The sequence below is a fragment of the Sparus aurata genome, chromosome 13 (assembly GCF_900880675.1).
Source record: "Sparus aurata chromosome 13, fSpaAur1.1, whole genome shotgun sequence".
NCBI lineage: Eukaryota > Metazoa > Chordata > Actinopteri > Spariformes > Sparidae > Sparus > Sparus aurata.
The window spans coordinates 9,439,300-9,466,268 of NC_044199.1; the positions used below are offsets into that span (position 1 = coordinate 9,439,300).

Genomic DNA, 26,969 nt, shown 5'->3' on the forward strand with positions numbered 1-26,969 from the left:
TCACCCATCACGGCTGTACGACTACCTTGTGATGGACGGCTGGATTTGCAAGATCAAGTTGACATTTTGAGGAACAACCGGCCGCTATGGTCGCGGTTTAGATGTGATGGGCAGCGAGATAAACGACTGTTTGCTTGTAAGCAATGATGGCGGCTCCTCAAGAGGCTAGCACAGACGCTGCTAGCATCAGAACTGAAGCGTATATTATTTAATTCTAAGAAGAGCAAAGACCGGCACGGAAGACTTTCCTATATGGAAAAGACAGGTTCCTTTTCTCACGACTTGACTTTGGCAAGAGTTTGATTTAACAACTAGCTGCGCCGTCATAGATCTCTCCCTCTGTTGGCGGTGATAGACAGATTGTTTGTCTAATCATCTTCACCATGCTTATTTCACTTTAGGTCTAGAAACGTCCTCTTCTTTGATATAAAGTCTACTTTACAGACTGGAGGTGTGCAGTTTGAACGATGAGCATCAGGAGTGTCATGAAAGACTATCAGGTTGCCCTCTGGGAAGCACAGAACTGAATGTTCTGGAGCTTGAAACCAAATTACAGTCTAGATATTCAGATTTCTCTGCCAGTTCTGCTTTGAAGGAGACCTCAATACAATTAGGGATGTCCCTATCAAGTTTTTTTTACCCCGATCCCGATCCGAGTCCTTTAATATTTAGCAAATGTCGATACCGAGTCCCGATCCGATACTTAGCCTTAACTTATATTTTCCTGGATAATACAGCTGCATTAAGAAACAAAGTATATACTTTCTTATTCTGCATATGCTATTGCAACATTGGCCTCCACCTTCCTTGTGTTAGTAGGTGAGTCTGTGATGCTGCGCTGTGACAGCAGACCCTCGAGTACAGCCAGCTGAAGTGTGTGCCAGACGCAACCCATGCTTGGTACTTCCATATCATCCATTGCTTTTTTCATATTCCTTACGTTGTCACGTAAAATGACATCAACTTGTTGCTTGTCTATTTCACATGCATTCAGCATCTCCTCGATTGACTGTTTTACATGCTCTGCTGCATGAGACCCACGAAACTAGTGCACCTATCGGCACGTTGTAACTTGAAAGTGGAGTCAATGTAATGTAATGCAGAGATGGTAGGGCATACTGGGGATTCAAAAACTCCAGGTGATGAAGAAAACCCTGATCCTCTACCACTGAGATGAGCTGGTTATCCAAAGCAATTTATTCAATTATCTTCTCTGTAATATTTTATTGTATCAAATTTGTTGTATTAAATGCAGCTCTTTTGTTACCCCCTCAGGAAACGGTCATATTACAGATGTTACATATCACCACTGGACTGCTTTCGCTTTCTAATTCATTTCCACACTGCAGACATTTTATCCACAGGTTTGCCAGAGTAACGTTACACGCGCGTCTGCATTCTGCCACACATTGTGCTCTGATGTAAAAAAATAAAAATTGGACTTGGGTCCACATTCAAAATTGCCGATCCTGATCATTGGAAAAATGTCCAAATCCCCTAATTACAATACAAAATTGCTTTAGTATCACTTTAAAGCAGCTACAAAAAACTTTAATTTTTGCTGCGTCTGGCGACCCCTGTGGACAAAAGCGGTATTCACACCACCTCCTCCTCACGTAAAAGCACATACATTTGTTGTTTCAGCGTGCTGTTTTCAAAGAAATACACAATGCATTTTTAATCATATTTTCAATTTTTAAACTCAGTTGTTTACAAGACGTGACCTGTTTTGCATGTCGACCTACAAATAACAGATGCAGCCGCTCTGTAATATTAAATATGTTGAGAGAACTGAAGCCATCAACATTTCCTTGTAATGTTGGCAACAGGCGTGGAGACTACATGTGTAGAAATAGCCAGTCTTCTACATGATGGTCTGATTAATATCACTTTTATTATGTTTTCTACAAAATGTCCTATAATGAATAATCCTATTTGTATTACAGATCCTATCAATACTAAAGATGTCCTAAAGGAAATAGAATGATACTGTCCTATTACGTACTACACAAGCATGACATGGGCAGAACACAGAGGTACTCAATATAGACCTACAACATGCATACATACAAGATTTAATGTAGAACCACGATTTATTATTATATATATAATATAGATAGAGTCAATATAGATAGAGTCAACAGTCTTGCTACAGGTTGATATAATTCGACATTTTAACTTGGATAATTGATGATGATGATCTTTTGAAAGAAAGGAGTGTCGGTCCGGTGCAAGCAGAAGCGTCTGACCGGCCCAACAATGAGGTGCAAGATGGCCAGTACACCACTGGTCACTGTGCCGGGCCTGGTACCAGTTTTCCTGGATGACCTCCAGTTTTTTAACTGTTGAAACACAAAGAACTGGCTCTAGAGCAGGCACTGGTCCCAAACTAGCACCTGAACTACTTGATGGAAAAGGGTTAAAACAGGCATATTAAACTGAGACTTTTTAAAAACCAGTTAAAATCTCTCTGTTGTTCGCCTAAGGTTCTCTTTTCTTACTGTATTATTGATTAAAATAAGTGTTTTTCTCAGTGGTTCCCACAGCTGCACATTTTCCATCTCTTCCTTCCCCAGTCACACCTAATTAGTGGGACCAGGTGTGTGCAGCCAATCAAGAAGGTAATTGGCGCGAGGAGAGCAGGGAGAGATGGAAAATCGGATGCAGCTTTGGACCAGCAGTTTGCACCAATGTGCTTTTAATATGTATGTTTTTAACGCTTGGGAGTGGAAACACCGCCAGCATGTTGAGCAGGTGAGAGGGCACGGGGTTCACAGAGGTGGAGGTGTCACCCACGGATTCCGTGAGTTTGTCGCCCCCTGGTGGCCGGAGGGGAGTGACGCACAGTGCGAGCAGAGAGCTAGAGATAGGGAGAGTGGAGCACACACACACACATACACGGAGCTCAGAGCATGTCGCCTCCTGTTGCTGCGCCTGACTGTGGGATCCGCCGTCGACCTTTCAGACTGTCACACACCGGCGCAGAGAGCTTGTTTTTCACGCGACCGTTCGCTATGAGCGACCCGGAGCTTTGTCGGAGTGAAGCAGCGCCTCGTCTGCTCTGAGTCCGGAGAGGGGGAACAAAACAAACAAAAAGCCAGGCTCGCGTTTGCGGAGATTTTTTTTTTTTGACACAACTTGGCAGAAGAAGTCCGCTCGCTGCTTTTGCTTCTGCTGCTGGCTGCTGCTGCTGCGGGAGGAGGAGGAAGAGGAGGAGGAGGAAGAGGAGGAGGAGAGGAGGAGGAGGAGGAAGAGGAGGCGGTTTTGCTGGCGGCCGCTTTGCTTCGGAGCTGCTCGCTGAGAAAGTGTGAAACAAGTGTCAGGAAGAGAGCAACAGATGTTTCTCGTCGATATGCGGCCGGCCGAGGAATGAGAGCAGCGGCGAGGCACCGGCGGCCCTTCCAGCGGTTCTGCTGCTGCGGAGTCGGGCTGGTCGCTGTCATTTGGCTCGCTCAGGTCATCCAGGCACCAGGTGAGACCTTAATATAGACATAGAGGCTGCGCGCGCCTGCGTGCGTGCACAATGATTATGATCCTATTGACACTCTTCTGATTACAATGGACTTGTAATATCATGTTGATGTTTGTTTGAAAGCCTCGCCTGAAGCACTCTGCAGTTACTGATGAGTATATAAAGTGTGCACACGGCATGCATGTTGGATTTTAGATGGATTTACAGACACTGGTGTGTGTGTGTGTGTGTCTTTGCCATGAAAAGAGCCAGACTTGCTCCCCTGGGTTGGAATGAAACAGAAAACATCAGATATGATGGTGTAAGAGCACATGAGGAACCACAGAAGAAGATCCAATCAAAAGGAAATGAAATTGCAAGAAGTATTTCCCTCCCTTGCACAATCTGAAACCGATAAAACTGTTATTGCGCTCAGCAAAATTGAATTTGTGGAAAATAATGTATCATCCATGTTTTCAGAGCACAAAATGCAAGTCTTTGTCTTCATTTGGATCTATGAATACGTGTGTGTGTGTGTGTGTGTGTGTATGTTGTAAAATGCACAGATGCTAATGTTAAAAGCTTCTGCTCCTCCACCCATCATCCTTCCAGCAGATCAAACATTCAGTTGTCTAAGTGAGAGAGAATGCACATGCAGACGTTTTTTTTTTCTGATGCCTCATCTCCAAAGTAACAAACCTCTCCGACCCTCTGAAGCACCCTCATTAAATGTAAAATATTCAAAAATTTTTTTTTTTTTTTTTCCTCTAACGTGACTGACTGCCAGCCTCCTCCCGTCCTCCTGTTCACACTGCAGGAAAAGGTGACAGGCTGCCGATTACATAAAGCAGACCCAAATTGTGGCTTGTATAAATCCAATCACCGAGGATAAGTTCAGTTGTGGGTTATTGCGGGTCCACCAGGCGTTCGTTGGACGTTTTTTATCTTTCATCTTCAGAGGAAGATACCGTATTTGACATCGGATCATTAACGCTTCTCGTGGATCCCTGAACAGACCGCCTGCCTTCTTTCAATTTATGCGTTTTCTCAGACCACTGTTGGCTGATTTCTCCGGCAAGATAATTCCTCATCAGCCCTGACAGCAGAATAAATGTAAAATACTAAACGTGGTGAATACAGAACACCTGTAAAATGAAATGCATTGACGTGGACGTCACATTGGATTTCATTATGATTAATGTGAACATATACGTCTACCTTCACCCTAGAATAATCCAGTATTATGCACCAGACCCATCCGTTATCTCTCCTGGTAATAAGTGAAGTTTGAGTCAGATGCTTCAGTATTGCGCCTAAAGGCATCACACACACACACACACACACACACACACACACACCTCCCACCCTTCAGCTCATTATCCCCTCATCACCTCCGCTGTCGTGGTCACAGACCGTCACACACTCTCACCAGCCGCTTCAGCACCAATGTTTTTTTGTTTCATTATGAGTGAACTTTTGGTTTTGTTCTGTGTTGGGCAGTATTGCGCGCTGTCCTTTCGTTGAAGAGTGTCCCGGTGAATGAGCCGTGTCATTAATATTTATACTTCACCTTTAAATTATGAGTGTTGCCATCGAGCAGAAGAGGTTTTTTGAATCGAGACCAAGGCCGCTCAACTTAAACCGTATTAAAAAGCACGAGGGGGGGGGGGGAGGCAGAGCAATGCGGTCTGCTGTGTGTAACGTCGACAGGCCGCTTACTCTCACAATATGTGGAAAATATGACACATACTGAGGCATCCTGGATAACACCACTTTCACAACCATTTATGGATGTAATGATCTGACGCTCGCTATCAAAATTGTTCTGATTCTGGCAAAAAAAAAAAAGCATTAAGATAATGGAAATATAAGTTACAGACGCGATTACAACACAGCGTGATGAAAGACTTGTGGTGTTATGACAGAGCCGTAAAGGCAACAATCTCCAAGAGCAAACTCCATTCATATTCCGACAGCGCAGAGCTGATAACGGATTAACTCGGCACGTTTCTGTGTTGAAGGTGACCATGTTCCATGTTGGCAAACTGCACTGGTCATCATTTTCATCTTTAAGAATGCGAAACATTTCAGAAAAGGCGGCTGAAACACAAGATCCCTTGTGATTAGCGATGACAGATGTTTGACATCTTTTACACGTGATGTTAAACCTGATATAAATGTTTTACGTCCTTTCTCTTTTTTTGGCTAGAAACAAGCTAACATGTTTTTCTTCTTTTTCTTTAAAGTTGATATAGTGAACAGTTGCATATTGAAACATCCAGCAGACATGAATCAAATTGTCGTTACAAGTCATGTTTGTTTTCCAGATTAATCCAAGCTTAATATTGACTCTGCTTTTTTAGCGTCTTCAGCTGCTAAATGTGCAAACTTAACCCTGGCTGAAATCACTAACTACCAACTATATGGTCGACTACACAGTACAGTGAGTCCGACAATGCATCATGAAAAGTAGTGTGCAACCAATGGTCACTAACCAAGCATTGCATCCCATCATGCATTGCACTGGAGGCAAACAAAATGACCCCAGTGGTGTCCAAAAGTGTTTTGAGCTCAGTATATCGTCCTCTATACAGAACTCTGTAGGTAGTGAGGAGGAGGAAGTGATGAGTGGGTGAATTCAGACATAAATTTGTCCGGTATGTAACATAATGATTAAGTGAATGTACTTATTATGTATTTATTTTAACCTGAACCTAAGCAAGAGGTTTTAGTGCCGAAACTTAAGTGAACTGCAACAGTTTCACAGTGTTAAACCAACGGGACGACAAAGATCCGTTACGTGTGTCGCTGGTACACTCCAGTGCTCATATGTTGTTTTGGGGTTCATTGGCAATCGACCTTTTTTCACATACATGTAGCAGTGACCCATTGTTAATGTAAAACATATATATACTGCTATTTATAGAACACCCTCCAATGGGGATCCACCTAGAGAGTTAGATGGGCTGAAATTTTGGCACATTTTTCCACAAATGTGCACAAACACTAGTGTTTAGTGAGCAAATCATTGAACCATCAGAGCTCCACGCTGCTGTATTATTATATTGGTCCTTGACAATGAAAAGTTGAATCATGCCATACAAGTTTACACACTAAATAACGGCAGCATGAGCACGAGATGACCATTTAAAGTATAGTTCAGATAAAGCATCTGAACTATACTATACTATAACTGCATGTTTTATTGTTTTGCTTCTTTTGGGGAGAAAACTCTGATAGCACTCAGACAGAATCCTGATTTGAACAGTTGAAGTTTTTTCAGTTTACGTGTTTGTTTTTTTACTCTGAACGCGGTCCTCTCTACAGTCAGGTGTTATATAACTGTGATTTAGATCTCATTTAAGGTCAAATCAAATGTGCATCACCTCTCTGTTTACTGCAACTCGACACTGACTGAGTGTTCAGTCTGAATGTCAGCGGAGGTCTGGAAGGACTTGCTCCGTTATCTACGTGGAAATGTAGCTCAGAGTGTTGGACTGACATCCAAATATTAGTTTTATAAAGTATAATCAGCAGAGTCGGGTTTCAGATGCAGCCGTGCTCACCTGCATTGCCACTATTGAGGATTTTCACAGTCAGAGTCTTTTACTACCACAGACTGCAGTCGTGCCCTGTGGAGGCAGTGAACCTGTTTGGGGTAAGACCTGAGGAAGCCGGTCTGTCCAGTCGATGTGTGATTGACGGGATCAAATGTCTTGTTTCTGCTGAAGACTTGAGGCAACAGCGGTTTGTCTTTCCTGAAGGGGACAGATGATAGTGTATGGCTTTCTATGATTTCTTCTTTCAGGCCGCGTTAAAGTCAAATAGATGCTATTTAAGGAATTTGAAGAAGTGACATCATTTGGTTCATCTTCAGAGGAATTCATGAGATTTTGACTCAGAAAAACTGTGATAAAAATCTCCTAGTTACACATTAGGAGATTAGTGACGCAGCTTGGAGCTTCCTCACTGTCTGCATTGTTTTACTGTAGAGAGATGAATTATGAATGATGTTATTTACACTTAACATCGCAGTATTTACACTCACCTTTCTGCACTCAGCCAGCGTGTTTATGTTGAGGAATGTGGCAGCAGGATTAAGATATTTCCATACAAACACCACATTTCATGTTTCGTCAGCTTCCATCTCTGATCCTTCTGGACCCTCTCTCCCTTTATGTTTACATCTAAGGCCTTCTGCAGACCGTCTTATCCAGAGGAACGATCACTTGAGCAGTAAAGTTAGAGGATCACTAAAGTTATAAGCAGCTTCTAGGTCAAAGGTCAGGGTCAGAGTGACGAAAGTGTTGCTAAGCGCACAGAGAGTGTGACTTTTGTGATACTTGTGTCCAGTGTGAAAGTTTAACAGTAGAGTTGTAAACATGATAGACGTTATAACACCTTTTTATGAAGTGAAACATTAAAGAAAAGAGAGCAAGCTGGCTCTCTGACGCAGCAAATGCCAAATACTTGCTGTCGTTTAGGCTGTCATCGACTAACTAAATTGATCACAGGACGAGAGGTGCCAAGATCTGTGTGGTTTACCACCCCAGCTAAACAGTTTCCTGGGGACACGCTGTTTAACATTAGCAACACCAGAACCCTCAAACTAACCGAAGGCCTGGAGGGGATTTAGGTCTGGGAGACAAGCAACACATGAAGGCTGGATCTACGAATGCAAGGACTTGCCAAAGTATTATTTAAGGAGTCTATTTATGTTTGAATTAATTAAGTCATTACTGTCAGATGAGCCTTAGGTTACATATAAAATAGATGCCCTCTTGAAGAATGTGTTACCTTTTTGTATAAGTAATTTATGTCGTACTTTATTCTCGCTGGGAGTTGGTGCTCTCTCACTATCAGGGCTTCAACTGAACCATATTTACACCAAAGGATAATTTATCTGAAAGTTTTTAGATTCATTAATTAATCATTTAAAGGCAGACTAGTCATCATTCTTTATTTTAGAAATTATAGTCCTGTCAGTAATCCCCCTCTTTTTGTACCGTATGCATCTTTTTCTGCAAATTTACCAGAATACAGTTACTGTTTTTGTTCATATCCTAACAGTGTAATCCCGATACATGTATTCCATTACTCCCCGAGTCTGTTTAAAGGTAAAGGTCATTTTCCAGAGCCCAGTGTGACGTCTTCTATTTGATGTTGTCGTGTCTAAAAACAGTTCAAAACCCAACCAGCTACAATAAAACATCTGATTAATCAGTTGTTAACGCTGCTTATTCGCCTGTTATGTTCTTCATTTTAGTCTGTCAGCTGAACCATTGATTAGTCAACTAACCATGGCACCACTAGTCAGTGTAGGGCCTGGGCCATAAGGCGTGTTTTGAAATATTCTCCCTGAGAGGACTTCATAAGCTCGGAGTGGACAACAAAATCAAATATGACAATATTTTTGACCAGGCGCCTGTGACAATATTGGGGGGATGACACAAAATATTTGCATAATGGGATTTTTGATCAATAGTCGTCAGTAATGTGAATATAGCGAGTAAAAGACAAGTATTAGAACAAATAGAACCGGCTGTTAAGTTCAGAAAATGACATCACTTTACTGTTATGAAGCCTTTAAAACCAGCGTAAGACAATACTTACACCACATGACGATATAATGACATCAAATATCTAAGACGGTATACAGCATAGTTTCATTATATCAGTCCAGTACCAGTCAGAATAGTTAAGAATGTCTTGACTTAATAACATACAAATGTGGAAAAAGAAACAGAATAATCATCATAGTTTTTGTTTCTACTGAGACGAGTTGTGTCCTAAGTGTCAGAGACTTCTCCTAGTTGTAAGTGTGAAAACGCTGCAGAGCCATCTGTGGCAGAAACCCATTTGAATTTCATACGAGTCGAGTTCCTCTTGATGCCTCGACATGAAAGCCACCACGTCTCCTCTCAGCCGCGGCCGCTGCCCTCTCGAAATGGGCTCATTGAGCTGTAAGGTACAAAGGGACACTACAGCGCCTGGCAATCACGAAACGCATCACAGACACCAAGCTGCCTCATAAATAAGTGTGCAGAGCGTAATAACAGCCTCTCTATCTTCTCACCGCTTGTTGGAAAGATCTCTGTGGGTGGCGGCAGAGGATATCTTAATTTTTAGGGGGGTTTTTTCCTGTTGGAGAGATGATGAGACAGACCAGTCTGTGGGGAGTCCCTTGGCTGTCGCTGTAGTAAAGCCGTAAAAACTGAAACCCACACAGAGATTAGCGATTGAGGAATGAAATGCAGAGCTGAAACACACACCATAAAGATTTCAGTGGTGATGGCTCAGAACAGCTGACGGCAGCATGGACTGAATTACTGAACATGCTTCTGTCTCCCAGAGCTAGAAACATGAAACTATAGTCTGTTCGGTCCTCACTTGAGTTAAAAATAACACTGGAGACAATTACTGCATCGATGGTAAGAGTGGCAGTAACAACATTTTTTGATTTAAAGATTTAATGTGCAAGATGTTTGTTTCATAATTTGTTCAGTTGACGACTTGCATTATCCAAAATGTTTCCAGCTGAGCTCAAAGCCAGATAACTCTGTAATTGTATTCAAGGTAATGGATTTCAGTTGGTCGCCTGTCGCCATAACTACAAATTAGATGACGGAAAACGGGGAAAAAACATAACGCAAATAAAACTTTAAAGCATTACCTCATCCTTGAACATTCAGACAACAACTCCCATGATCCCACACTACTTATATCTTGTGTTTTGTTTTGATTGAGAGACCTCTAGCTGCAGAATTTGAATACTGTGCCTTTTAAATTCCAGACTTTCAAAATAAGAGATCACTTTGTTAATACAGTTTTCAGCCACCTTTCCCTCTCACTCGCTCTCTGCAGAGCATAGAAGAGAATAGAATAGATGTTAGCAGCTCTTTGTTTAGACTATAAATATCAATAAAAACATAAATATAAACAAACAAGTATTAAGAAAGATTTAAAAAAAAGCCAAACATATATACAATAATAATACAATATATACAACCAGATAAATAGAAAAAAAAGGTTCAAGTAGGGGTGTATGTAAATGAGGTGTGTGAGGGGAAGTAGTGGGGGGTTTATTGCACTTCAGTTGTGGGTTGGAGGTTTATCACTGGTGTGAAAGTATGCTGTGTGGTCGATAGGTGACGGGAGGGGAAGGGCGAGGATTGTCCACTATTCATCGCCAATGGCACTGTTCTCTTGAACATATTTAAAAAACGCAAAGTATAGAAAAATGCTGAAATGGGTAAACGGATATACATTGACATGCCCGAGTAAAGTATGTGTGGGAAACACTGTGAATATTACACATTTAATAGGTTACATATATCAGGAGACAGTCTAGGTTTAAAGTGTGTGAGCATCATGAATCTGATGTCAGCACAAACCCCCAAAAATGTTCAATTTACCTTTTTTATAGAGAAAAATAAATTTAGCAAAACCTCACAATTGAGCTGTTGGAACCAGTTGAAGCAACAATATGTAGAAATTGGCATTATGTGGGATTTGGCGCCCCCCCACTGTTTGTGAGTGCAACACCTCTGTCGTAAATGCAAATCTGAGGTCTGTAACAATTTGTCAGATATAATGTAGGTGCTCATTACAGACAAAACTCCTCACGTCAGAACAGTGTCGTGTGTTGAGAACTTGTATCTTGAAGTAAACATGTATGTAAGGTTGTGGTTCTACCCTCTCACTGAAGTTACATAGTGCAGAAACAACTGACGGCAGTGGATGCTGTTATAATGTGTTGTGATTGAGATCCTGACTCCTCATACATCGTGGAAATTGACAAAACTATGTTTTTTGCTCTCAATTACATAATTTCCATCAGTAAACAGCAGACGCTGACTGACTCTCTCACTGGAGGGGAGGGATGCTGTTTTCTGGGGGAAAGTTCACTGAAGTCTTGTTCTCGTGGTGACTTTTTTCAACACAAGTTGCCAGAGACAGTAACTACAACAACACTATAGTGCAAGGCGATAAAGACATGCGCTCAGTTCAAGTGTTTTTGCTCTGAATTGCGCCTGGCTCTCTGCCGGTGACAGGCGCTGATTTTCGAGCAGAAATGTGACGAAGAGTCAGTAGGACAGACAGGATAACACACTTATCCACACAGAACTGCTGTATGTTTTTTCCTCATGTAAGATTCCAAAGACACTACCAGTTACCACATCACTGTTGTTTGGTCCTGTAATGTTGCTCTGTGGGTCATTTCTCTTTCATTTGATGAGTGAAGGATCTGTTTAGCTGTCAGACTCGGAACACCATCAGATCAATACATCCCTGATGCGCGCTTCTGGCATTTCCAGTCACACAGACTCCGGCTCGCCTCTGCTGCGTCTCTGATACGACCTCCAGAGTATCGGATCAGAGCCGCAGCGAAACTCTCCCCCCTCTCGGCGCATGATTCACACACTGAAGAGGCAGAGTCAGTGGTGCCAGAGATGGGATTCAACCGATTACAAGACAGTGTACCATCAAAATGATTTTAAAGCTGTTATTTAAGGTGAAAAGTAACTTAATGGTGCTTCAGTGTTTAATATTTTGCTTTAATAAAGACTAAAATGACTAATGGATCACAAGAAGAGTTTATGTTGAACAAGTCATCATCTCAGCTCCAGATTTTCTTGACTAAACTAAACAAAGTAATCAACGTGATAAAAACCACTGTTAGAGGATCACCAAGCTTTAGCGTGAGAGTGTCTGGCTGCTTCTGCACTGACATGACTCCGGTGTTGTTTTTTGAACAGAGGCGGAATCTTCTGGGCTTCAGCCAGGCGTGAATGATGGGACGCTGCGATGGACTCGCAGGCTGATGCAGGAGTCAGACAACCAGAGCCTGGATCAGCCCCGAGCAGGTGAGTCACTCTTCTGTCTGTACCTGGATAGATGCCGCATGTTACCCCGGGTCAGAACAGCAGAACTCCCCCAGACTGTCTGCTGCACCTCCTTATCGTTCAGTGTGGGGGTGGGCGATATTGACACTATCTGCTATCACAGCGTGTGTGTGATATTATATCACAGATGCTATAAAAACATCACAGTCATGGTATACACTCAGCGGCCATTTTATTAGGGACCCCTAGGTGAAACAAATGCAGTCCTTTACTAGATGCTTCATGAAGGTCATGTTTAGTTTTTCTTTCAACTTAATAATTTTAGAGCTGTCTGGTCCTGTTATTTAACTCACCCTGATTGATATAAATGGGTTGGACAAAATGATAGAAACACCTGGCAGTATTTAATATTGTCAAAATGAACATGCCTCAATTTGGTCTCTATAGTTTTTGGAAGTTAAAAACGGCAAACAAGAATTTGAAAATGTAGGTTTCAGGAGTGCATGTGTTGTTGTTGTGTGTGTGTGTGTGTTTGTGCAGGTAAACGAGGAAGTCGGAGTGTACGAGAGATTCCTTCCTCTCCCCTGCAGGTGATCTGAAAGGTCATGCGGACAAAGCGTTGCGTTAGTTGTCAGGAGCGACTAGTCAAGTCAAAGCTCATGCACCGAAAAGACGGGGCTCGTGAGACGAGGCTGCCTGGGTGAACGTCAGATTAGATTTTCTAAGGTGGTCTGTCTTTTGCAGATGCCAGATTACTTTCCTCAGCTCCCAGAATCTGGTTGTACTCTGAGCAGTTTGGACAGATCCAAAGTGGTCTTCATGAAATTGTTCCCGAGACACGCAGCCAATCAACAGCCATAATCAGACCTCTGTTTCTCTGGTTTCCCAGGCTGATTAACCGGCTGGCTGACATGAGCCGCATTCATCACAGCTGACAGTTTTATTATTAAAAATTCAGATCGGAGAGGAAATCTCTTTATTGTTCTGCCGGGAGAATAGAGCAGAGTAGATAAAATAACACGCCCGCAATATGAAAAAGCTTCTGCCACTCTGACAGAATACCATTCTGTATCTTTGGATCATTTGCATTGACTTTTAAGGGTGTGCTGATATTAGGCTGTCAGTCACAAAGCTGTATTGTATGCAAACTCCTTGGCTATTGTAGATGCCAGAGTACGAAATTTCAGGCTTCCTGTCACAGAAATAAATGCAAATCAAGTTTTGATAATAATATACCATGCAAATGGCCTGTTGAGAGCGCACTCATAAATACTGTTCTGTCTACAAAGCGTGTGCAACCTAAAAATACACACACACACAATGAATCATGACAGGCTTTTAAAAATAGATTTATGTGAAAGACGCTCTCTCGACGTCTCCTGCAGGCAAAGACGTCTGCATGCTGCAGTCTTCCCAGAACTTTTAGAATATATTTGATTCATCACAGCAGTTGGAAAAGATCAGCATGTCAGGGCATCCTAATTTATTTTGCAAAATGTTTACATAATGTGCATCTGGCACTCCGCTGTTCTGTTCATATCTAAGGTCCGACTTATAATCCTACATTCACATGATTCTCCATTGGTCTAAAGTCATTCTTTTGACTTCAAGCTTTTAAGTCGCGATGTGCAAACGAGACGAAGGCTACAAAGCAGATTTTCTTGTATTCTGTTGCTCTGAGCCTTTCAAGCTGTTTGAACTTTAAAGCTTTATAATACAGTGATTTTTTTGTCCCAGACTTGCCGTTCCACCACTACATCCCCTAAAACAACTAAAATATTGCTTTCAGGACTTATCATCAGGGTTACGCCTCATTTCCACATTGCTCTATGTACGTATGCAAGTCAACCAAAAGTCCATTAATTTCTATAGGAACCTCTGTGAACCTGTTTTTTTCAGTCCAGGACAAAATCCTTGAGTATGTTGAAAAATACTTATAAGGTGGACTGTGGGCCAACTGATACATGAGCTATCTATTTGATGAATGTAACAGCTCCATTTATGTATTTTTTTAAGGTGAAAAGTTTGATGTCATATTTAGCCAACAATCGTAGTGCATGTCTGACTCTCAACAAAATATTTCATAGAACTGGCTGCGGACCTGGCAGGTCAACCTCAGCACTTCTTTGTTGCCATGGGTTATTAGTCCTGTGTTTGCCTCGATAAAGCTCCATGTCAATATAAAAACCAAGGAAATGTACTTCTCCCGTGTTTTGTGTTGATGTTTCTATACATCCATGAAGAAACTAATTACATGTGTTGAACACCAGAAGTGTACATCCGTTATGACGGACACACAAACTGTGGGAAACATCACGTTCATGATGATGAAACTCTGATCTGGGTCACTCTACATGGACACCATCCAACGGTTACAAGCTAATATCTAATAAATTGAATAAAATGAATCAACCAAGCTTTTGACTCGCTGCTGACTTTCATCCATCATGTTTCTCTGCATATGACATCATAGTCTCCAAGTTATTTGCCAACATCCAGAGTTTCTGAGTTTTTCCAACTCGATGGGTCATTCACATGAATTTTCCCAGTCAATAACTAGACATGCAACATCGAGATTCTTTCAGCCTGTACGGATAACTGATAATTACTTTAACGCAAAAGTGTCAGATTTTTATTTATTTATTTTTTTAAAGTATTTCAAAACGTAAGTGAGAGAGGCTCAGATGTAGTGACAAAGATGGATGAGTAAATGTTTCACCGCTCTAGTAAGATTTGTTGTTGACTTTTCTCCTTCACTCTGAGCACTCGTGGAACATGTATTGTATATTCAAATTGTGTTGCTACATTCTTCTTCTTTAACAACTGCTACCACAACTACTTACTCTTCTTATCAAATACATTTGCCCATTCGATAATTCATCACCTTGATATATATCGTGCATCCCCACCGAGAGTTTCTCCAACTATTCCAACACCCCATGAATGCACCAAGATGTTTGTTTATTTCAAAAGTGTTACATTGGTTTCAAGTAATATATACGGATATCATATTACTGTCATGATATGAGAGTATATGACCTTTTGGATGTCATTATATCAGGATATGTCACAAGCGTTGTCTTGTCCTGGTTTTACAGGCTGCAGTACAGTGACGTGATGTATGTTCTGTTTTAACCAGACTGTTCTAATTGGTCGAATACTTAGTTTTATCCACTTAGTCATCATATCCACATTGCTGATGATTATTGATTTAAAAATCTCATTGTGTTACATGTGTCATTTCACTTTCATTGTGAAAGTCCAAATAGTCATCCCTATAATATTGTCGCAATTTCATTATCGAGGTATTTGGTCAAAAGTATTGTGATATTTTACGTTATTGCCTGGTCCTTGCATTTAATAAGTGCTTTTGAGAAGATATCAAATGATTAATCATTTCAGTTTTTTAATTTTTAATCTTAAGACTTGTATAAAAAAACATTTGTTGTTCCTGATAATCTTATCTTGGAACACAATTCCCAGTTCAGTGAAACAGAGTTGACGTATTACAGGCACCACACATCCTCTTCTGTTATATTACAGCAGGTGTTTTTTTTTTTTTTTTTTTTTTCCCCATGCAGACTCAGTGTCTTTCTCTCTCTCTCTCTCTCTCTCTCTCTCTCTCTCTCTCTCTCTCTCTCTCTCTCTCTCTCTCTCTCTCTCTCTCTCTCTCTCTCTCTCTCTCTCTCTCTCTCTCTCTCTCTCCTCCATTTGCTGTTCATTTGTGTTTCGCTACCTGAAAACACACTTAACCTTCATTGAGTTCCTGGTTTGCACACAGATCCCCCTCATTATCTCTCACAAAGACACAAGCATACTGCGAGTCGGACACTCCGCTGTGGTAATACACTGGAGACAGGCTGTCGAACAAAAGGCTGGACAGGTTAGAATAAGACACACCAGTGAGCGCAGCTCCAGGCTCGGGTTGCTGCCCTCTTCCTCAGCAGGCCGTCTGACAGTGATTGCATAATCTGTGGTGTGATTAAAAAGCCTGCCCTGGACCCCGGGGGATATTATCGTGGGGATTGCACAGTCCCGTCCAGCCCCAGGCTCTTCTTTCCCTCTTCTCATCCCTCCGATGCTTATAACAGGATGGAGACGGTGTTACCCGCCTTCAGCCTTGGAGAGCGTTGTTGCTAGGCAACTGAATGCTAAATTTTGAAACCCAGACAATTCTGTCTTTCAAGCATTAAAAGTGCAAAGCAAGGAACTAAAAATAGATGGCGAGGAGAGGGGCGGCGGGGGCGGATGAATCCAAATGATGCAAATGAAGTAAATGGCTCATATTATGCGTGTGTCGTCGAGGATTGTTATGTTGTTTATTTTGGCAAGCGACAGTCAGCTGAGAATAGTATTTTTCCACAGCCATGTTTTGGGGGTTTTTATGGGAAAGCGTTGAGAAAGAGAAGCTGGCAGATAATCTGACAGAAACTGTTTTGGACTTTTTATCAGGGCAGTCAGATTGTGGATGCCACGCAGAGCAAACAGCAGTCAACGCGAGCGTCATGTGAATCCTGCCGATGCTCTTTCCCTCGCCGCCTGCAAAAAACGACTCCACATTAATAAAAACACAGAGGAGCTGAATGTCATTCTTTAAAAGAGACGATCGAACTGTGAGACGAAGCTTCATCCAAAGAAGTTTTTCTGTTGTTGTCGCTGGTGTTTTTTATTGATGGGCGAGATGGTTTGAAGCGCTGCCGTCGTTTCATGAGCGCCGTATTCAAACTGCCTCAAAGGAAAGCAAATCAAAGAGCAAATGCATAATTGAATTTACATTACACACGTAGATGAAATATTTATTTTTTGATTCTTCATGAAAAATGCAGGCTTGTTGCAGCGGCCTGTGTGTGTGTGTGTGTGTGTGTGTGGCCAATTTGTTGGGTGCATGGTACGACATTACTCGGCGTGCCAGTCGATAGCGTAGCTTGACTTCAGGACACCCTGCAGGCTCTCAGATCGATAACATTACTCTGCCCCACCCCCCTCATTCAGCCACACTGAAGCCCCCCCCCTGCAGCAGATCGACTCAGAGCGCTCAGCTTCTCACATCATCAGCGCTGGTTTCACTTAGTGGAGATTTCACTTCTAGTGCCTTCTGAAGAATTTGCTGGGTGTTGACCTTTATATTTGAAGATCTAATCTGCTGCAAAGGCTTTATTGATCCGGGCCCACATAAAATACACGTATAAGAAAGGATCATCATCTGTTCAGAACACTGGGCCCTTTCTAGAACTGATATTGATGCTATATTTGTAACTTCCTGATACTTTGCACAGCTTATTTTCCTTTTTTTTTTAAATATTTTTATTTTGTACTTTTTCACCTTAAAGTAGCCGCTTCAGAGTCTAGTGTCTTATAATAGAGCGAATGGTGTCTCTGTCTCCATCACTTGTTTCTACACTTTGTACCTATGAAAGGGAAGGATCACAGTGTTACATACACGTTTACTTCAACACAACAATGTTTTGACGTGAGTGAGTTTTGTTCGTAGGCAGCACCTACTTCACATCTGACAAATTGCTACAGACCTGGGATTTGTATTTACGACTGTGGTGCTGCACTCAAAAACTCAAAAAACTGTGGGGGGTGCCAAATCACAAAATAATACCACTTTCTACATACTGTTGCTTTAATATCAGGAAATGCCATTGTTGTTGTTGCCTTTCACAGCAGGAAAATTCCATGAACAGTTCTTGAATCTTTGCTACTCAGACTTGAGACTTGAATTATTATCTGTCATTATTATTATTGGAGATGCACGATATACTGTATATTTGGCCGACATTGGGTAATGTATACAATCTTCTTTTTATCAGTCTCGGTGAAATTATAACCACTTAAAATGTATGACTGTTCAAAGCTAGATTGCTTTCATGAACTTACCAAACATGGCTGCTACACACTAGAAGCAGCTACGAGTTTTTACACAACAAATCTTATTAGAGCTATAGAATGATAACTCATCAGCCTTTACTAAATCCAAAGCTTTTTTGCCCTAAGGTGTGCATAAACTACAGGTTAGGAACTTATTTTTGAAATGCAAAAATGTTAAATTATCAGTTATAGCATCTGGTATCAGCCAGGAAAAGCAGTTAATGATCTCTTATCAATATGGGCTGAAAGGAATCCTAATTATTATGTGATCAAAGTTACACCAAACTAAACCCATACCTGGTAGATGCCCTGCGGCCGTAAGAAACAGGTGACAATGTTTTATAATTGCTGTAAATGTTGAAGTGGACTCGGCTAAAAGCTAATAAAGTTTTATGCAGCAGTCCCTCTGTGTGCGGACTAGAAGCAGATGCATTAGGCTCAATTTACGCTTTGCATTTTGACAAACAGCGTTCCATTTTAACTCGGGGCCTCTTGGCTTTTTATGATGCTGCACAGTTAATATGATTTTCCACCAATTATTTTCTGTTCTAACATAGCACTGTCTTTTTCTCTTCCTCCCAAAGTTCAACAAAGAAAGCAAACAACTGATAATCTGTCTGGTATTTTTCCATATCTGCTCATTAACAGATGGGCAAGAAGTGAAGCCAGCATAAAGTTCCAGATATTAAATCCAGAAAAAAAGGAAACAAATAGACTGTTTATTGAACAATCCTCCTGGCTAAGAAAATGCCAAACATGTAGACAATGTCTTGGTTGTCTTGGTAAACTGTTGGGCAGCATATGAAGTAAACAACTTTAAACTTTAATCCACTTTGTGTTAAACACATGTAGCTTACCAGCAGTACTATTTCAGATTTTTGCCTTTTTTCGTATCATAATTTCTGTCATTCTTTGAAAGTTCGGACGGCAGTTCAGTTTTGCCTTCTTTTCAATGGAAGATTGTTCAAAGGTGCACCTTGTAGTTAAGAGGAAAAAATCTTAATCAGAACATCCTTAATTGATTTTTTACGACTGTTTTAACCACGTCTTCTAAGCATCCACCTTTCTAGTTTCAAACAGCGCTCTGGGGACCTTTATTCCCCTCTGAGGACATTGATCACCTTTCTCAGTTTGTATAAGGATCTAATTAATATTGTAAATGTTATTTTTTTAGTTTGAATCTCTTTACCAAAGCTACATATTGCACCATTTTAATACATTTTTCCAGAATATAGTCCAGTTCTGATGAACAGGAAGTGCTGCCCTTCATGATTTACGGCAACAGTTTGTGTGCAATAAATGTCAGAGGCTTGAGGATGTGAAACATATTCACACTTGTGGATGATCTATTAGAGGGTCCGAGTACTTGAGCTCATGTAGGAATGGCACAAAGATATGTGAGCTGCAGTGAGGACCGTGACCGACACGACTGGATGAGAGTTGTGGGAGCACTTTGTAATTCTGACACCGAGCTCCGAGAGAAGTGACATTATTGGTCAGAGTCTTTTGTATTGTCAGAGTAACCACACATGAACAGCACAAATCTTTCCTCAAATCACTGAGGCTCACTGCTCGACCTCTGATTACAAAACTACGATTCTGTCAAGCCGATGCCACATCTGGCTTAAATCCCTGATTCGGGAAGATGCAGATGCACGATCATCTTCAACTGGGTCAGTTTAGTTTGTGGTCTGGTCTTGTGAAACCAAGACATAAAGAGTCCTGGCAAAGCACATTCCTGTCCAGCAGCCTTCAACGAACAAGTCCACTGTTTCTGTTTCTACGGCGTCCTTCTCCCCCTCCCCTCACTCTCTCAGACCTCTCCTGAGGGTTTGTAAGGAAAAATAAATATTTTTAGAAATTGCGGTCCAGAGCTGCTGTCACGTCTTTTTTTTTTTTTTTTTTTTTTTTTTTTTCTCATTTTTCATAAACCCTTACCATGGGAAACACAAATTCACCTCCCCCTTTCTCACTGTTCACGCAATTGCCTTGCCTTTGGCTTCCTACTGCCACCCATGAAAAAAAAAAGCAGCCCCCAGGGAGAGGGTCTCCATAGCAACAGCCTTCACCAGAGCAACTCCTCAAAGCATCCATCTGAGCTACACATTGCAGCGTTTCCACCGACAGAACAACCTGAGAGTGTGTGTTTTTTGGTTAGAGGAGAGATACGGAGGCTTCCGGGAAGAAGAAATTAAGCCGGAGAGGGAGCACAGATGTCCAACAGCTGATCGGCCTGACGGGGCCGCCTGAGAAGACGCACACGTTGCAGCTTTGCATCCAGACTCCCTTTTTATTTTGTGCGATAAAGATGACAGAAAGTTTACATACTAAGCCTCGATGACTTAGTGGACGAGCCGCGCCGTGCAGTAACAGCTGGCACACAGAAAACAGAAAACAGGGACCTGCCAACCTCAAGGAACTCGCTTCAACTCGCACAAGATGCACAAGAAGCTCTTTATGGCACAATAAGCGTCCTGACAGGCAGTGCTGCGCTCAGGCTCAGAATGTGTAAACATCGCAGCACAAACATTTACATTTTCTAACAGAATGTAGCCAAACTACTGTCCCCTCCTCAGAACCATATGGCCTCCTCCTCCTCCTCTTCCTCCTCCTACTCCTCCTCCTCCTCCTCCTCCTCCTCCTCCTCTCTCCCTGACACATCGGTGTCAAAGATCAAATCTCATATCCCCGATCACAAGGGACCCTTCTCTTAATCCACGCAGCCTGTTGTTCAGTTTCCATGCAGCCACCGCCGTGCAGCGCACATCGTGACGGCTGCACCGTGCTCATTGTGTGCCTGTCGACCCCACAGTTGTCTCACACAGCAGAAGGGCTATTAATAGCTCTATGCTCCCCAGTAGTTTAAATTCATCCAGCGCGGCTCAGAGTTGTAAATTGGAGCTGCACCACACTCTCGAGGCTCTCTTTTGTAACGTCGAGGGAACAGAGGGAAGCTAAGCTGTCATTAACAGCTTTTTTTTTTTCCTCTTCTTTTCTTTGACACTCGAGGAAGGGCAGGAAGCAGCTGCCAGTTTCACTTCCTGTCTCACTCTTTAGTCACGACAAGCAGTGAGCGTGTCTGCTGGTTGTTGTGGCCGTCTGAAAGAAATGGTATCTGATATCATGACACAGAGGATGACAAAACACACGTTTTGTCTTTTGAGTTCATTTTGAAATCATTGGAAGCCATTTGAAAGTGAAGCGTTGTAATTGCAGATCAGAAGATCAAATGGAAGGGAAGCACCTCATTATAAAAAGTCTACTCAGAAAAAGTCATAAGCAAGAGGGCAATATGTAAATTAGGTCATGTTTCTTACCTAAATGTAAGGGAACATTTTATGTTCTTTACTGTCAGGTCATAAGACTCTTATAACTCACATCTCAGCGACTCTTTGTATCAGCTCGATGATCATCCATAAATTGATGTTGATGCTCTGCAGCCCGCAGAATCTGTTGCCAGAGATAGTAGCAGCACTAGAGCTGCAACAATGAATGGATTCATTGACTATTTTCCAATAGTGCCTGACCAATACTGGATTTTTGGGGCCGATACTGAGATTAAGGAGGTTAAAATACCAGATATTAATATATCAGCTGATATTCTTATATAGACAGTGATCTCCAGTGATCCAACATGTGGTTATCAGACGCTTGTGATAAAGATACAGGATTATTTACCTCCTAACAGTGAAGTTTATCATCCAAAATGACATCAATGCACTGTACCAGTAAACTTAACTGGGAATTTACTAATTGTAAATTTCCCTTAATCATCTTTTTCTGCATGATGTTATGAAAAAATTAAAAACTGGCTCATAACGCACAACATGTATGCCGATACCGATACATCAGTGATAAGCTGATATAGCCAATTTATATTTAAAAAACTGATTAATTGACGGGCGGCTGTGACTCAGGGGTAGAACCAGCATCTTGTTATCGCAAGGTCACTGGTTCGATTCCCCTGGTCTGCATGTCGAGGTGTCCTTGGGCAAGACACTGAACCCCAAATTGTTCCTGATGACCTTACATGGCAGCCACCACCATCAGTGTATGAATTACTGTGTAAGTTGCTTTGAACAAAAGCGTCTGCTAAATGCCCTAAAATGTAAATGTAATTGTCTTTGAGTTGTCAGTAGTTTCTGTGAGGAGGAAAATTGTATATTTTCATATACTTTCATAAAAACTTAGCACAATGATGAAGCTTTGGCCCTGATGGTCATTCTTTACGTCTTCACATTGTGTTATGGTATCAGACAATTTGTAATAACCTTATATAGTCCTGCCACTTTACTGTAAAGCTCACAGAGTCAGAGTTTATAATAAGTTATGAAACACTGGAGCAGTTATATGTGTGCATAAGCTATGGTAGTTATGAAGTGCTGTGCAAACATTGGCATGAAGGTCTTATAAGCATTATGAACGCAGAGCTCATAATACAATATGTCACCCACTTATACCTCTTAAACCTTGTTGTAAGTCGCATGCAGGATTATAAACATCATTAACTTGGGGGAATGAAATGTCTGTTTTATCTGGGAACATGTTTATCATCATGTCTGTCCTCCTCGCAGCCATCCATGAGTTTCCAGAGGACATCTTCACCAAGGAGCAGAGGAAGAAGGGGGCTGTGGTCCTGCACGCACTGTGTGTGAGTATTTTCTCTCTGTATTCATGTCTTTGACTCATCACGCTAAGGTCCTGACAGAGTTAGAAGCAGCATATATTACAAGCCAAGAGTTACACAACTTATTTACTTTACTTTGCTCCAGGCCATCTACATGTTCTACGCTCTGGCCATCGTTTGTGACGACTACTTTGTCCCTTCCCTTGAGAAAATATCTGAGGTGAGGAAACGGCATCAACCAGCCTTCAAGTAGAGTTTCCATAATCTAACAAATCACTAAGTGATTCATTTGATTTTAATCTGGACTGTATACTTTTTAATCTTTCAGAACCTGCAGCTCAGTGAAGATGTGGCCGGGGCAACGTTTATGGCGGCAGGAAGCTCTGCTCCGGAGCTTTTCACCTCTCTCATTGGTTAGTTTTTCAGCCAGTCAAGACCAAGTAGTAGTTGTTGCGAACAAACAAATACTTTTCAATTATCATTAACATTTTTTTCAGAGAACTGCTGGAAATCTAGTCTTCCCAGCTTCTGCAGTGCCAGAACCATCCAGGAGATGTCAGCAGAGTCCTAAAAGGGGATTTTTTCATTAAACATTTCAATTTAGGTATTTTTTTGGAGGTTAAAGACGAACAGCTGGATGATATGTGTCAATAAAAAAAAGTCACCAGGAGATGACAGATGGCAGGGTTTTTTTTTCTCTTACCCAAATCCAAACAAAGCCAGACTGTAACTGCACACATTTGACTTCCTCCTCTCCCCTCCCTCCCTCTTTCCCTCCCTCCCATCCCGTGTCCTCCACCCTCAGGTGTCTTCATCACTAAAGGAGACATTGGACTCGGCACCATAGTTGGCTCGGCTGTCTTCAACATACTGGTCATCATTGGCCTGAGTGGGATCTTTGCAGGCCAGGTATGGAAAACTTACCAGCATCTTGCATTAAGTTGTTCCTGAAGAACAATATCGGGCACACAAGTGGCGAGATTTAGAAGAAACAGAACTCTGTTACTCACCGATACAAACAGCAACATTTATAACGTCTTTCCACAGACGGTGGTTCTGACATGGTGGTCCCTTTTCCGAGATTCCTCCTACTACATCCTCGCTGTGCTGACTCTTATCATGGTGAGATCTGCTTTTTTATCAAAAACGATTGATGTGTTACACTTTTATACTTCCACAAAGTGCTCTGAAGAATACATTTTTGTTTCCACTCTTTAGGTTATCTATGATGCCACAGTTGTCTGGTGAGTTCACTGACTTCCATTCTGTTTTACTTTTTAGCTGCTGCTATGAAAACAGTTGTTCAGGCTTTCCTCGCATCCCTTGTTGGTGTTGAACATAAGACACTATTTTACACAGTTTTTTAAAAAGATTATCTGTATGAATGAGTTTGGATTCATCTTTGGGGCTCAGCTTGTTTGAAACGTCCTTAAACTTGGACTATACGTTGACAGTCGACAGAAAGGAGGCTGATTTTTCTGTCCACAGTCACATTATTGGCAGACTGACTCAATTAGATTGCGTCATATTGCAGCCACGACACAGGCTGGATGGAATGGAATCAGTGTAATCCTTTGGGGCAACTGCGAGAATAAAAGAAGTTGTCTGACAACATTACAGGAAGGTTTCCCCCAGAGATGAACCTTTTTTGTTCTTTTGTGTGAAGCCAGAAACAGTATCACTACATCACGACTTTGACGTTAAACTCATCGCTACCGGTATGCCAGCGAGGGAGAGTTGCCACAGGATTAAAAAAAAGTCTGTATCATGTGAAATACAGAGATTTATCTAGAGATGATGGTGTTAATCAGCATTGTGTGAACTTGTTTGGCAAGGGCTTGAATCTAACAGACGTTCATTAGTAAGTCCCACACTGCAGGTGTCTCTGACTATCTCAGATCTCAGTACTTCCACGACTGCGCTCCTGAGAGAGTGAGCGCATCTCCTCATATGATCACATTTCTGAACAAGATATCATGTATTCATACCGAAACAGATCGGCAAATGATTCATCCTCTTCCTCTTCTGCTCTGATTAGTGTCAGCAACCTCAAATGACTGTCATTATCGTCATGAAGACGAGGGTGTCAACAAGGTCAACAATCAGCGACTGTGAGGCACATCTAATCGATTCTGATTCCTGATTTGCGCTCTACAAATAACACAACATCTGCATATTTATAAACCAGGCCGCCGCAGCTCATTTTGGAGTTTGTCAGAGGTGACGAGGTTCAATTTGAAGATAACTTTACATCTGTCGAATTTGTGCGGAGGAGGCACGCGTGTGTGTGGCAGTCACTTCACACATGATCGGTGATTCAGAGCTCAGCTGTTGAATTGATTTGCAGAGAGTTGTTCAATTGATTTCCTTTGTGTAGCTTTTCTTTTCTCAACAGGCTCATTTTGTCTTTTCTGATGCCTTCATAGCTACCGAGGTGCATGTCCTGAATGTGTTCTGCTCTGTCGACCTGAGGCCTCTTGGGGGGGGAAGGCTCTCTATTGTCAGTGGTTTTAATGAAGGAGTGGATTTATTCATGGATTTAATGTGGGCTGTAGCGGTGGAATGAACAGTGATATATGGAGACTGCTTATTAAGTCGTACCGTGCCAAGCTAAGGCTGCCCTGGCGTATTTCACCTCACCACTCTTCTTGACACTCTTTGTCAGATTTGTGTTTCAGCTGACTTTGCCAGATCCCTGCATGCTCAGAATATCTGAGAGATGAGTCTGCACAGGTGCAGCAGTGGTCATCTAGCATCTGTCCAGTGCCCTCAGTGCTGTATTTGTATTTCATGAGGATGATTATGAACAAACTCTCCCCTAAAGACAGTTCATAGACAGGAACTTGAGGCTCTAGAAAGGCGGTATTTCTCTCTTTGATATAATTTTCATGACTATCAATCAAAGGAAAATCTTCTTAATGTTGACTGTAGCTACCTTTAGCTACTTAGCTCAGTCATACATGCATCTAGTGGTCCAGATTGGGGGCTCGTTGTTGTTTACTAGCACAGAGAATGTGGACTCGGTTGAGTCAGGGCTAGTAGACATCTTTTCAGCACAATACTCAAACGTCATAATGTCAAAACTGTTGTTTTTGTCACGTTCTGTTGATAATTTCAGAATTTTTTTATGTTTTCAACTTAAAGTCTTACATATTGCACCTTTGCAGGTGTGTGCAGTGCCAACTTTATAACGTTGTGGTATGTCACAAACTAACACACCTTCACCTTTTGCTGTTCAGGTGGGAGTCCTTGCTCCTCATGACCATGTATGGCATCTACATTATAATCATGAAGTAAGTTGATTAAATGACCAAACTTTCCCCTCAGTCATCATGCCTATTGTTAAATGGACGTAAGCAAACAGTATCTCACTGGTTTCAGGTTCAACACCCAGCTTCTGGCGTTTGTGACGCGTCAGCTCAGGAGCGGCAGGCCGTGCTGCCCGACATCAGAGGTCCACAGAGACGACAAGATGGGAGAGGACGCCTCTGCTTGCAACACCTCCATGGTGCTTCTCAACAAAGGTCAGAAGATGTGAGGATGGTCTTGTCGTCTTTTGTGGCTTTGTGTTTGTTCACTGCTCTCGAAAATCAAATACAAGAATCTTTTCGCAGGTCAAGCCCACGGTCAGGAGCCTGCTCCGGTCGTCATGGTGGACGAGCTTCTCATCCTGAACCCCCACAAACTGTCATTCTCTGATGCCGGCCTGCGCATCATGATCACGCCGCACTTCTCCCCCCGCACCAGGCTCTCCATGGCAGGACGTATGCTAATCAGTGAGGTATTTACAAACACGTCACACATTTTAACACACATCTCTGAGCTATACAACAAAAACCGACAGGAGTCGTCCTCTTGCAGAGACAGAAGTTGATCCAGAGCTCAAAGAACCAGAGGGACGGGGAGGCCGGCCCCGGGTCGACCACCAACAGCCTAAAAAGGTCGGGCTCCTGCAGTCTGGAGAACGGAGGCAAGGCAACTGGGGCGGGAGTCGCAGAGCCGGGAGACAAGCCGGGGGCCGGGGGCGGCCAGCCAGAGGAGGAGGAGGATGATGAAGATGGGATTTTCAGTCCTGTGCGCATACCAGGTGAGGAAGATTGAGCACTGTTAAGTTGAATTTTGTTTATTTAGTGCTTTAACATTTAGGTGTAATAGTTTCTCTGGTTTGACA

The 26,969-nt window shown here is 42.1% G+C and overlaps 1 protein-coding gene across 1 annotated transcript in view; it reads left to right on the top strand.

Annotated features, from left to right (window-relative positions):
- The first annotated feature begins 2,819 nt into the window (after positions 1-2,819).
- LOC115593745 (sodium/potassium/calcium exchanger 3) overlaps positions 2,820-26,969 on the top strand; it is a 31,272-nt gene continuing 7,122 nt past the window's right edge. Inside the window, exons 1-12 of the mRNA XM_030437362.1 lie at positions 2,820-3,472; positions 12,211-12,318; positions 22,746-22,822; positions 22,944-23,018; positions 23,127-23,211; positions 23,604-23,707; positions 23,846-23,920; positions 24,017-24,042; positions 26,038-26,091; positions 26,180-26,322; positions 26,413-26,579; positions 26,660-26,885. Of these exons, the coding sequence (XP_030293222.1) occupies positions 3,370-3,472; positions 12,211-12,318; positions 22,746-22,822; positions 22,944-23,018; positions 23,127-23,211; positions 23,604-23,707; positions 23,846-23,920; positions 24,017-24,042; positions 26,038-26,091; positions 26,180-26,322; positions 26,413-26,579; positions 26,660-26,885 (1,243 nt within the window). The 5' untranslated portion in view covers positions 2,820-3,369. The remainder of the gene's footprint in view (positions 3,473-12,210; positions 12,319-22,745; positions 22,823-22,943; positions 23,019-23,126; positions 23,212-23,603; positions 23,708-23,845; positions 23,921-24,016; positions 24,043-26,037; positions 26,092-26,179; positions 26,323-26,412; positions 26,580-26,659; positions 26,886-26,969) is intronic.